Source organism: Taeniopygia guttata, chromosome 3 (genome assembly GCF_048771995.1).
Source record: "Taeniopygia guttata chromosome 3, bTaeGut7.mat, whole genome shotgun sequence".
Taxonomy (NCBI): domain Eukaryota; kingdom Metazoa; phylum Chordata; class Aves; order Passeriformes; family Estrildidae; genus Taeniopygia; species Taeniopygia guttata.
This window is the reverse complement of record NC_133027.1, coordinates 95,877,410-95,891,567: the sequence shown is the minus strand read 5'-3', so window position 1 is coordinate 95,891,567 and position 14,158 is coordinate 95,877,410. Positions and strand designations below refer to the sequence as shown.

At 37.0% G+C, this 14,158-nt stretch overlaps 1 protein-coding gene across 10 annotated transcripts in view; it reads right to left on the bottom strand.

Moving 5' to 3' along the window:
- Positions 1-14,158, bottom strand: part of LCLAT1 (lysocardiolipin acyltransferase 1) — a 111,263-nt gene that overhangs the window by 63,346 nt on the left and 33,759 nt on the right. For all 10 annotated transcript variants that reach the window (XM_072927448.1, XM_072927444.1, XM_072927449.1 and 7 more), the window contains 2 exons: positions 10,593-10,761; positions 8,213-8,411 (listed from right to left, as the gene is read on the bottom strand). In XM_072927448.1, coding sequence (XP_072783549.1) covers positions 8,213-8,411; positions 10,593-10,757 — 364 coding nt within the window. In that variant the 5' untranslated portion in view covers positions 10,758-10,761. The remainder of the gene's footprint in view (positions 1-8,212; positions 8,412-10,592; positions 10,762-14,158) is intronic.

Below are 14,158 nucleotides of genomic sequence, written 5' to 3'. Positions count from 1 at the left end.
CTGAAAAAATAAACAAGCAGCTTAAAATCTCTAGGAACACAGACACAGTAATGATATGTATCCTATTAGGATGTAATTCTGTGCAGGGGAAAAAAAAGTGCTTGCACAAAAAGAAAAGCCTGCAATTGGAATAGAGAATGTGCTGTACATCAGAATTTCCTTACTGCCTTGGGGATAAAGAAAACTAAAGCTTATGCAGGTCGAGAATTTGCAGCATTGTATTAAAAATGCTAGCTCCAAATCTAAAGCTTTTTAAATTCTAAGACCCTGCACTTCTATCTTCCTCACCCCAAAATCCTTTAGAAGAAAACAACACTCAAAGCTGAAATTTCCTTAGTTTGTTTTCATTGCAAAGGTAATTTGGAAGTAAGCAGATACCAAACATGGATGTGACAATGAACAAAAGCAAGAAAGAGCTGAGTTGTGCCCAAAAAAAAAGCCTTTGTTTGGTTTTGTATCACAATTTTATCTACTCAACCTCAAAAATTAGATATCCCCCAGAATTTCACATGTCAAAGAGGGATATTATGGCTGATAATGAAAGCAAACATACACACATACCCCCCTCAAGAAAATGGTATCTATGGTATGCTACCTGTAGCAATGTAACAAAACAACTAACAATACTACACCCCCTGCAAACAAATTCAATACATGATTCAAAATTACAGAATCAAGTAGGAAGGTAAAAGGCCTAACTATGGGCTTTGCTATTATATCCATTCATCCTGTCTCTTTTCTACAACTGGATTACTCACTGTTTCTTCATAGCACTGTCTTGGCCAAAAATAAAAGACTTATTCACTGTGTCTGTATTCAACAGGGGTCTGGTCCTGATCAGGGCTTTTGAGGCATCAGGGAACCAGACATTCAGGCTTAATAAGGGAAATCACTTGGAAGCTCATGATCCCACTGTGCACAAATAATTGGGCCCATTAACAGTTTGCTACTCCCAATGTTTTGCTGCATAAAATTACCACAAGGCAAAAGTATGCAGTTGTGAATGTCCCCTGTTTCAAAGATCTGTGGGTACTGCAAAGATGCTGGCTGATAGAGGATCACACAGGAAGCCAGAGAGTAAAGTTACTGTGCATATAGAGCATTGAGTTTTAAGCAGTATAGATTCATATGCACATTTCTGCAAATTCAATTAGAATTGGGCATTTTGCTGTTGTTCTTATTTCCTAGGTAGTTTTATATCTAAAAGCCCAAAGCAAATAATTTATTTTATTTTTTATATTTAATGAAATGGTTTGAGAGCAGAAACTAGAAAAATAAAGAAAGAAAAGATTCTTGAAACAATCTCATAAAGTACAATTTCTGTTCCTGGCAAGTTTTCTTTAACCATGCTCATTTCCAATAATTCAATTAATAGGAGTATAATGAATTGAATGACTACTATCTGATTGGGTGAATTATTTAAGCAAATTACAAGATAAACTAAGAGATAAAATTCACAAATACAAATTCACAGTAGTGCTCCTGTTTTTATAGTGAATCATCTGATTCAGTCTATTTGTTAATTTGATTCAATATGTGAGGTGTCCATTTAAAAACCACCATGCTTTTGCTATTGCCTTGCACTAACAGACTCTGAACATTAATCTACATCTGTTTTAAACTTATTTTTATGGTAATTTCCAGTTAAGGTTATATATTTCAGAGATATATATATTCAGATATATATCAGATTATATATGTTCAGATTATATCTTTCATATATATATACATACATATATATATATATCCCTATGTAGTCTACCATGCATTCTACAGAATACCATTTCTTCCAATGTATGTGAGCCTAACCAACCTTTTTTTCCCTACTAAAACAATTAACAAACAGCAATGTTAAAAACACAGATTTTCAAGGTCACTGAAAAAACCCAAAAATATTCTGGTCTTGCTCTGATTAATTAGTTTTATCTTTGACTTCCCCATAGTTCTCATGCATTTATTTCAGTACCAAATTATGACAAATTTTATGTTCATTTAAGTCACATTCAAGTCTTAAAACTTTTTTCATTTCCTGTGCTCTGCTTCATTGTCATGTGGAAGAATATAGGATGTGCCAGTACAAAGCCCTGCTTTAGCTTACTGTTTAGTGAGAACACAATTAGAAACTTCTTCAAACAAGGTTTGCAGCACAAGATTTCCTTGTCAGGGCAAGAACAATGTTGTCAACAAGCTAGTCAGATACAGTGGCCATGGAAAATATAAAATATAACTTTGGAACCTTCTAGAAAGAATATTCCATTGAAGAATTGGTATCTCTCAGCCAAGGAACACACACAGAGATGTGAAAATATGTGGGAAAAACTCATTACAGCAGCAGCAAGATATGTGTGTATATAAAGCACCCAGAGATATACTATCTTCTTGGAAAGTATTCTTTCTATATTCAGTGCCTTAATTGCAGTTCTGAAGGATATTATTTGGACACTTCATATTCAAAATTTCATTTAATTTCCTAAATTATGCCATTTTTATAGAATATGGACAATTAGATTATTAACTCTACCATTATATTAGTGCTACTTACAAAATGCTATAAATGTCATTATGGATTATTAAACCTCTGGTTACAGTATGCATCTTAAATTTTATTTTCAATTTTATTTGATTTGATGCACCATGTAAAATCAGAATAAGATAACAGAACATAACATCACTCAAAAGTAAAGCAAACTAAAGCAAAGGCTCTGGGATGGCTGTAAAGTAGCTTCTCCTGATGCATTTTAAAAATACATCAATACAGTGAAACAGCACATGAAAACCTAAGTGTTAAAAAAGATGAGTCTTGTCCAGTACATATCTGGAGAAAAGCCCTATGTCACTCCAAAATCTCCAAAGACATGCAGAAAACAACCTCCAGTTGGGAGACTGTGAGGAAGAACAAGCAGGCTCTACCAAACAGCGTGAGAGTCTCCATGGATGTGTAATCTGAACTGCCAGTCAGGAACTGGGAGAGATTCTACAACAAAGTACCTCTTCCAGAGGCCTGCATCCTCTTCAGATGCTTCATCTTCTCCATGGGAGACCATGAAAGGAACACAGCCTGAAGAGCTGAGCTGTACAGATGCTGCATAACCCACTGATAACAGCACAGGAATGCAAGTCAGGAAAATATGCCAATCTAATTCTGCTCTCGTTTGTTCTGTAAGCTTGGACAAAACAACCTCTCCCTCTATCACTTACTGTTTGTAATATGGGGAAAATGAAAGAAGTTACCATCTGATCTCACACTTTTGATGTGCATTTTGGAGAGGGAAACGGGTAGAGAACAAATGGAGTCCTTATTAGATGGAAAGGATAAGGAAAGTTTAATGGAACACAGGCTTGTTGGCATTGCTTGTGGGATTTTTTTTTTCCTTGACAGGGGTGGGAGAAACCTATTATGCCTTTCCTGGATGAGACAAGCTGGGAAACAGGCCCCTAAGCTTTTCTTCCCTACAAAAGAAAAAAAAAAAGGCATATAAGGTTACAGCCAACTTAAGCTGCATTTCTGCTGCAAAGTAATAATCTTTCATTCACACTTAAAATTTCTTCAAGAGAGTCTTCACCAGGAATAGCTGGTAGAATAACAATTGTGCTTGCCATTAGAGAGTATGCTTTTCAACTTCTACTTTCAAATTCACCTGGGTTAACAACTCTCTGGTAATTAAGTCTGGCAGCTCATAATTGAATTGCTAGAAGACAAAACATTGCAGCTACTCAAAACTCTCAGACTATTTTAGTGTAAGATACTTGACACAGGAACTATACTAGAAAATTCAGTAGGTTACAGATTTAATTTTTTTTAAATAATAAGATCTATTGGTAAGAAATTTAATGTAAATCCACCTATAGATTTGCTTTTGACTGAGCAAAGAAGCTTCATGCTGAAGCATTTCCATCCCTACCTATGGAAGTAGTTGTGGCAGCACAAACACTTCTATGCCAATACAAATGTGTACAGATCCTCCACAGTGCACTGCTTCAGCTGCACTCCAATTGAGTTAAGTGTTAAAATTTTCTAGGCTTAATGACAACAATATTTTACTTCATGGTAGCTGATCCATCATAGCTGTCGGTGTGTATGCTCTTAGCCTGTGGCAAAGGCAGGATAATTTGAGTTGTTTTGCCCTGCTTCATTGAAAAACAAGATGACTCAAATTACTTTGAGCTTGCTTCAGGCGAGGCTCGCACACTTGGACAGCTATAATGGATCAACTGACGTGTAGCAGGAGATTGGTGGGGCTGAGCCCAGTGCTGAAACAGAGCAAACGTCCTTTTTTTTCCCCCCTGGCATTTAACTTGAGCCTTTGTGAGCTACGACATGTGAGTGAACAGATGAGTGAAAAACAACGACTAAAAAGCTCCTATATCTTGCAATCTTCTCTGAGAGCAATGGTAGCCATAGAATAACTTGAATCCAGAGATGAAGATCTGGACAGAGTTACTCAGTTATCTCTGCTCCTAACAACTCCAGGCTTGTCAGCTTTGCTTATTCTCCTCTTTTTCCTTTGTCATCTTGTCCTTTCCTTACCTGTTCCTGTCCAGTCTGCTTCAACTATAATTCCCTCCTTTAGCAGCCTTAGTGACCTTTTCAGAACAGGGAAGTCTCCAAGGTATGTCCATCAATGGTGCCTGCAACACCTGCACACTTTACATTTGTACACTGAATTATGATGGTATGTATCTTTTCCATCTGCACTAAGCAAAACTAGAATTAATATTATCTCATGTGGTAGCCATGCTCTGACATTAGTCCCTCTGGTTACCCTCTCTCACTTTTCCATAAATTTATCTGATAGTGCTCAAATTAACCCCAAATTTCAATTTATTTTTCACATACATGTTGAGGCACATTTAATCATTAAAATTCAAATATTACTGTAAACTAATTTAACACAACCAGATTGTCCATCATAAAACACATACCTATTTCCAGTGAAGTCTTACTGGTTATCACAAGAAGACTTCCACAAATGAAACTGTTAAGAAAAGAATTAAAACCATCTCCTAGTCATCATCTGATTATCCCACACTACCTTGTATGTTCCTTGGTACCTACTGGAACAGTATGTGTTCCATAGCACATTCTGAACATGACTGCAGCATAATCTGTATCACTTCCCAAACTACTCCTAATTAATTGAGAATAGATGAGACTATTAATTGCTCCTATTTATTACAAGTACTGTAGAGAAGTCCTATCATGTCAGACCATGCAGGAAGCTGTCAATGCCATTAGAAATTCTCCTTGAAAACTGATACTGCAGAATGTGTCAGTAGCTTCTGATGATGTCAGATGAGAAACTGCAGCAAAAGCCAAGAGCAGAGTAGTGCTCCCTGGAGACGCCAGCTTTGGCAAGATGTACTGAAATGCTGCAAGAATGTTTCTGAAATTGAGATTACTGAAACGTAATATCTCTTTTTGAAAACTTTACTGCACACAATTCATCAAGCCAAAGCTACAGTTCCAGGAAGAAAGGACCATCTGTTTTTCTTTGGACTTCTTTTTTTAAAGCTCACCTTTAATCAATTTTAAGATTTTTTTCATACACTGGAATGCAAAGAATGAATAACTTGAGAACTAGATAAATGACTCAATGTGTCTCCTTGAAATAGTGAATCCTCTAATTTTAATTATAATTAACTAGAAAATAACAGCCCACTTGTAATACAGACTCATTAAATCTGATACCTTTACACTTTTAACCTACAAAGGGGGCCACAAGAACTCTGGATCTATTTCCATTCCCAGCTTTGCCTTTCACCTATCATATATGCCACTGGAAAGAGAAAAATCTCTCACAGACCTATTTTTACACCCAAATGGGAAATCACTTAGGACAATAAAAGTGTTATGCTGAATACAACAAGGCTTCCAGAAACATTGATACGGACAGTTTGCATTACAAATCTTATCTTAAACATAATTTTACATTTAATGCTTGTTAGAAAAAAAGAAAACCCTTTGAAAGATCACAAAAACTTGCACAGGAAGAAATATGGTATAGTCAGTCAAATACTTCTGAAACTCAGAGCATGATTACCAATAAGATTTGTTAGAAGTTGCATTTAGCCAGTGTATCAAACTTTCCTAACCCTATACATCTGACTATGTACAATTAATCCATATAAATATATGAAAAGATAAATCTGAAAGACATGATGAAAATAGCTCATTGAATTATCACAACTATTATATCTTAAACGATCAATGTCTAAAGTATCAATTACAGATGCAGTGCACTGAAATTGTCTGGTTGATTTCCAAGTGATCTTCTGGCTTTTACAAGCTCATAAAAGAAAACATTTAGTTAAAAACCACAGGACACAACTTAAAAACAAGCCAAAAACCTGAATAAACACTTACTAAGGGTCTATCATATAACACAGCATGGCTGAGAGCAGTAAGTGGGAGAAATTCTGCTGTCACTGATGAGATTTAGAGTTCTCCTCTTTAGACACCATTCTCTGCAGTGATCCTGCCCCAACAAACCTCATACATATTCATCTTTTTCCGTCAGTCTTCATTTAATCCAAGAGTCTCACCTTCCAACAACCCCCTAATTACACAGATACACTGAATATTTTTGCAAGAAAATGCCACCCAAAACACAGCCAGACTGAACACAGAGGCATGCATTTTTAAGGCCTCTTTTTTAGATACACTAAGATAAAACAGAAGCTTATCTTTGAGAATTTCAGGACATCAAATCACGGCTGGAAATAACAGGAACAAATGTCTGCATGTGTCACCTCTACATCACAAAGTGGAGGATGAGCCCAGAATTGTGGTAGTGGCTTAAGCTGCTATATCAGAACAAAGATGGTCTGCTAATATTGACCTGACATGGCTCTATCTGCCTGAGCCCACTGATCAAATCTATTAGATATGCTCAGTTTATGCAGAAAACTGAGAACTGAATTTAAAAAAAAATTTAAAAACCCAACAATCTCTAAATGACTCCTAACATCCTTTCAGGAACTACATTTTACCAAGCACAGCTTAGCATCCAAGCTCCTGGAGCTGACCTTCCAATTGGCATTAATAAGCATACATACAAATGATTTTTTTTTTAAATAACAAGACATATGTTACTTTTAAAGACAGAAAACTATGAATCTTCGTCAGGATAATCTTGATTTCATCTTCCATCATTGCTATAAAAAGTTGCATAGGCAGCTTATTCCAAGATTTCAAAACATCTCTGCTGTACAATGAAGATACCTAATATGCATTTACTCATTTCCTCTCACTTTAAAATAGATTTTTCTTTTGTCAAGTAAAATTGACCTTAAATGTGGCTGTTAGGGAAATAAAAGCACTTTACCCTGTGACTGCTGTTACTTAAAGAGCACTGAATGCAACAGTGAATGCAATCCAATGCAACAGTGGGAGAGTTCCTCAGGATGGAATCTTGCCAAAATTATCTGTTCAGATAAATGGCCTGACAAAAGGCAACCATAAATAAGGTTACTTTTTCGACATCATAAAGTTGACGCATATCCTGCCCAAGCTAGTTTTGTATAAAACAGCAAATAAATCTAAGAGATAAATAAAATGCAGAGATGCTTTTATTTCAGATAAGTCTGCCTATTTATTCAGAAACCATTTGTGCAACAATTTTTGGACTATCTGAACAATTTCTCTGAATATGTGCAACTCAGATCTCTTTCCAGCCTACATCATTATAAATCCTGATGATTTAATATCCTGCACAGAATATTTTGCATAGCCAAGTTCAATTTAAAATTAGTTATTAAAATGAACCATTAACTTTACAATTGCCTACAGAGCTTTTTTTTTTAATCTTCATAATAGTTTACATTGGATAATGAAGAAAGAAGCTTGATGAGAGCATTTGCAATGAGGGGTGAAATAGCACCCAAACCACAATGCTGAAAGAGACTTTGAAAACACCAAAAATCATTTTTATGATCTTGAAAAATGCTTTTGGTATGTTAAGCAGAAATATATTTACCTATAAGCAACAGCAGCACATGTAGTATCTTAAAAAAGAAATGCTTAGGAATGTAGCCCAGGTGTCCTCTGGAGATTTATGGTTTAATCATTCCACGTGCCACATGTTTTACACAAGTTTTTGGGTTTTTTTATACTGAAACAGAATTTAAACCTATGTCATTTAGCAGGTTATGAACTGTGCAGGACATAATTTAAACATACTTTCCTTTCAAATTAAAGGGTTTAGTGACATACCAAATCCTGGAATGCTTTTGAGACTGGATTTGAGACAGATTTTTTCAAGTCTGAGGTAGCTGTATCGCAGCAGGCAGTTCCACAGGAACATCCAGTCCATTCGTGTGCGATGGTTCATGATAATGACACTCCTTTCTCCAGGAACAAATCCATCGCCAGTGACAACCACCTTGGCACCACACACCATTTCCAGCAAGGCCTAGAAATAGTATCTTAGTATTATGGCTTTACTCCCAGAAGAAAAGCATCACCCCATTAGCAATAAAAATTAATTTTAATTATATAATTTCACTTATTCGCTTACATTACAACTGGTAAACAAACTTCTGTTTTCTAATAAAGCAGTCACCTTCTCTCCAGTAATAGCTGTTCAATGGAAGAGGAAACAACAATTAAGCAGCACTTTAAAAAGCACTCTGTTCCTATCACTACACTAACCTTTCCCCGGTTTTCCACGAATACTATAATGTAGGAATGTAAGTGAGTCAGTATGGATTATAACTTGGTAGGTAATCTAAGGAGAGATTGGCTGCACAACCATCTCTTGTCCCTAAGGTCAGGGTCACTGACAGCACACTGTCCAGTCAGCACAGAAAAAGAAACCAGCACAGAAAAAGAAACCAGCAAAATACCATAGGAAAAAGGCCTTCAAATTACCTCCTTACCCTCTCTTCCCCATTCTTTTTCAAAAAAAAAAAAACAAACAAAAAAAAAATCCCAAAACAGAACAAAAAAAACCATAAAAAAACCCCACCAAAAACCACAAAAGAACAAACACTGGGATTTAAACAGAGCTCTAGAAAGTAAAACAACTTCTGTTCATATTTCTGCCAGCTCTGTGTGTGCCTAATATAAGCCAAACTAAACTGAAATGGTTAAGACCCACCTCACTGTCCCACCCTGCCAACTCCTGTAAAGGAAGTAAAATGTGATAGCAGAGTGAGGAAGGTGAAAATTTCTTACATCACAGAGGTCAAGGTCAGAGTTTCCCTGCTGGAGTCCAGCTGGCACAAGAGCACTTTATTGTTCTGAGACACAAACCAAGAACCTGCTTCTCCTGACTAAGAATGCAGCGAGTGTAAGGATACAAACCTAAGGCAGACAAGGTCTGAGCCTTAAAGTAGTTGGATGCAAAATCTTTTTGAAACTCCTTTCCTGAACCTAAATCCCCAAGATTCTCAGAAGACAGAATCCTTTTCACAAGGATATTAAAATTATTTTGGTCTAGCTCTAGTGTGGACTAAAAATCAAACTTTTAGACTGAAAAAGTCATCACAAACTAGTTTTAATAACCCAAAATTATAAAGCCCAGGCAATTAATCAAAGAAAAGACTGGTATTAGATTTTGGGGAGTTTGAAATGATAAAAAAAAAATCTGAAGACAAACAGAGAAAGAGTTATTTGGTGACAATATCAGTACCCAGTTAAATTTCATAATGACAAGAAATAACAATCTATTTCCTTTACTGTTGATTTCATCGACCCTCCTAATTTCACTGCATTTAATAATGATAAAAAACTACAGAAGTTTTAGAGTAAGAAACAGCTGAAACCTTTAAAACCCACAAAGCAGAAGCAGCAAAAGCAAAAGCTACCTGATATACAGTAAGGATAGGACTTCCTTTATGCCACAAGACACATACTACTGCACACCAATATGGCATTTTACTTCAGAAAAAGTTAAACAAATCTCTAATGGCCTACAGGAACAAATGGAAGAAGAGACAGATCCCATTCACATTGCCTTTCCTTTGGAATAATTCAGTGAAAAGCTTTCTTATGGATTGCCAGACTCATATAGCTGTAAAGTTGATGCACTGTGAGAAATACATCCTTTCTGGGGGGGCTCTTCTTTTTCACCTGAAAACATATGTAATTGAACTACAAGGGCTAAATTCTACAAGGGTTAAGTAACAGAATGGTGAAGGTTGACAACAATGTACCAGACATTGGATAATTTTCCTAATACAATACTTGGAGCACAGTTCAAAGGAACAGTTTACAAGACAACTCATTTAGGAAGTTAACAGTTTTAAAAAAACTTCCTTCTGTTTATTAAAAGTTTCACCTACTTCTCTCTGCATCTGACTGACATTGGATGAAGATGTCAAAAAAAGACCTTTTCAAGCATAAAATGAACACACAACATTAGCTGATATATAAATTAAACTGTGAAAGAAGAGGGGGACTGTAAATAGGCACACAGCTTACAATTCTGAGCTAAACCCAAAGTCTCCAAAGATAGTAAGTGCGTAAGGGCCTGTTTAGACAGAAGCATAAAGAGCTTTAAAAACCCCAAAGTAAAATCCAAAGTGTTAGTGAGCAAGCTAAATTGTGGGATTATGGAGAGTTGCTCAGACCTGGACTATGTGCCACTTACCACAGGGAGTGTGAGCCAAGTGGCCACAATGCAGTCGGTGATCCAGCGGTACCAGGCTGGCGAGATAAACATCACAGGCAGAAAAGGGCCCAGCATGAATATACTTCCAAAGAAACTTCCCAAGAATAGTGCAAGTGCAAAGTACATCCCCTTCCATGACACCATGGCTCTGAAAAACAGGGTTGGCATTAATTTAGAGAGACAAATGAAAGTAATTACATAATTCTTCAAGTCTGCAAGTCCGGTCTGAGGTAATATTCCTCCTTTTCTCCACAGCTAACAACACAGGACAACAGTAAACACAACCAGAATGCTCTTCTCCAGCAGCAGTAAGAGAAGGACTTTATAAACACAGTGATTTGTAGGGTGAATTGGGATATTAAAGGGGCCATAAAAGTATCAGCTACATCATAATTTCCTCCCATTACTACAATATGTAGTTCCACTCAAAACCTTCAGCAAGCTATTTTTATTATCCAAAGGTACAAAAGGGCCATTAAGAGAACACCAGTGACATTAAACTTTTTGGCCATTATCTTTGTCTGTGGCAAAATACTAATGTTACCATTTTCTAAAGACAGGAAACTTTGCTCTTCTATTTCTCCATCCCATTTCTTCTTGCTAAACACAGTGTTGCAGAAACACATCTTCCCCATCTAACAAGGCTCTGTGTGTGACCTCCCTCACAAACCACTCAAACCTGGCAAGACTGACCAGCCCTTACAAACACCAGTTCCCTTTTCATCCCAACAAGGCAGGCAAGCAGTGGCTGAACCCTCCCAACCCACCCTGGCTTAGAGAATTCATCACTTTTTGAAGTCTGCTGTACTTCAACTGCCCTTATCAGTTATTTCCAACTTGCTGCACCAAAAAGCCAATAGCCTGTGGTTTTTAAGGCATAGTCTAGACTTGAAATATTTCAGTGTCTGTGCTATCAGCTACACTGTCTTGTTATAAATTGAAATGTACAGTACACTGAGCTTCTTAGTGCATTATGGCAGAACACTCAGCAATCCTCCAAGCATTTGTAATAGCTACAAGCTTTCACAACGTAGCAACTACTACCAGCTATGACAAAGCAAATGTAGAAATATCCATTCTCTAAATTAGGGCCTAAAAATAGTCTGTTTGCATCTATTTAGGACTCAGCCAATTGTTTATAAAACCAAAGGTTAAGCAGAAGTCACTTTTTAGTCACTTTACTGAATTCCTTTTTTTGACAGGCTATTTTAGAAATTTTAAGAGCTCAGATAGACGGGACTTCAGGACAAGAAAAAACAGGAAGCTGGTGGGTTTAATTTTAAAATGAGCAATGGAAAAGCAATCCATTAAGCCTTGTGTATTGTAACATACATGATTTATCTCAAGCATGTTTTATACAATGTCCTTAGCAATGATGTTTGCACAGCAAAGTATTTGACAGTCAAGAAATGGCAACACTAGGGCTGCTAGAATATTAAATTTGCCTCTGCTACTTCATGTTGACAAGTAACAAGAAAATAGCTCTACTCTTGAGATATTTCTAGGTTTAAACAATTTCCTAAACTGTATGGTATTTGGAGAAAGGCTGAGACAAGAGGCCATGCAAATTTTTAATGCAGGAAGGATATAGGAAGTTGCATTTAACTTTGCTTCTGCAGCACAGTAAAACAAGCAACACTAAATTCAAATGTTTGCTGATCACGATATTCGAAAGATTTTGACACAATTAAATTTGAATTCAAACAAATACATAATATTTATATCCTGGAGTACAGAGCTCTCTCTTTTCTGCCAAAAGCAGGAACTAAACAACCACGTCTGCACATATGCACAAAGTAGGATCAATTCTGATACATTAAGGGATCCTTGAAGAGTAATGCCCTGGAAGAAATTTTCTTCTTGCAAGGACTTTTTCTATTTGTTATAGCAAACCTCTGCAGGGGAAGTCCACATTAAAGGCAAAAGAGGACAAAAAAACCTCAAAACAAAAAACCCAGAAAAAACTAGGAACCAAAAGAAAGGGGGGTTGGGGGAGAATTATTAGTTGCAGCCCGACCAGAAGAAAAAGCCTTTTCTTAACATCAGGATTTGAGACCTACTGCAAAAGGCGGCAGACAGAATTAAAATTCTATCTGCTTGATCTGAACAGGCATTTTTGAGGAACAAATGTATCCAAACAACTGGAAACAGCTTTAAGACAGGTAAAACCTGCTCCCAGACGCAGAACAGGAGTTTGTTAGGCTTTAGCCAGCTGCTCTGGTCCTCTGTGAGGCTCTCAGAGCCATCAGTCAGATGCAGTGACATTTGCCAGGCAGACACTGCAGCTCCAAAAGGCTGCCAGACAACAGGGACAGGGGACACGCTCCAGTTCCAAACACCTGACTGCTGCACACAGGTACCTCCAGAGCGAACACGAGCAGACAGTGCTCTGTCATCCTTCTGAACTCTTCAAAAAGCAATGTGGGTCACTTATTAGAGGCTGTCCTTTTCACAGTTTACACTGAGGTCCTCCCCTCAAATTGTTAAACACAACCAAAGACTTAAGGAAAAAAAAATCTTGTTGCATTTTCTGTGAAAGACTGTCTCATAAATACTTTTTGTTTGTTTGTTTTAGATGAAAGTATCTGAGCTATGGAAAAGACCTGAGGAAGTTCTGAATTTCCTCTTCTTCAACCAGAACGAAGCAGTACTTTCTTTTACATCCAGTGTATACATTGTAAGTTACAGTGCATTCCAGTGGGTTAAACACTGTGCTGTTTATTTCTAGACACAAACGATACCATGTGTGTTTTCAATCGATGCCATTTATCACTCTTAAAGCCACGTTTTTAGTGTGATAAATACCACATTTTGCTTATTGCTTCTATATGACACATTATGTATCTTTAAACATGTATTTATCTAGAGTAACGAATAGACTTGGACTTTGTTTCTGAATTGCCCCCACTGCAATGAAGAAGAGAAAGGGAGAAAGTTTCAGCAGATCCAACTGGAAGTGTAGTGCACAAGTTTGTAAGGGTTGAGGATGTCGGGCTGGCACACAGCTGGGCCAGGCTAGGCTCTGCAAACCCAGGCTGTTGTACCCAGCTTACCATTCCACACACTAACCACCAAAGACAGGAGGGAAGTGACTACTTTCATCCTTTTGCACTCCTCAGCCTTTAAATACCTACCTTAGAAACAAACTGTCTCTAAGACATGTCAGCCATCCCAAATCTAACACCTGCATTCAACAAGTAACAGCTACAAATCAATGCAAAAATACATGCCTGCAACTTCAAAACATGATTAAAAGCCAGCCAAAGAAAGGAATATTTAATAAGGACTTGGAAAATGATCTAAAACAAATGTGAAAAATCTCAAAACAAAGAAAATGGGAGCTGACTCATGTCAGAGATTAGACACCCAAGGAATGAATTACAGGATTCAACAGGAAGCCTGAACAGGACTCAAGCATTTTCAAAGTACAGAAGTATTCTCTTACTGCTGCTGACAACTCTCTTTCTAATGCAGCAACCTCCCTCAACACTGAATTTAATGTGTAGGATGATCTTTATGTATCTTAAAGCCACTTTCCATTAGCT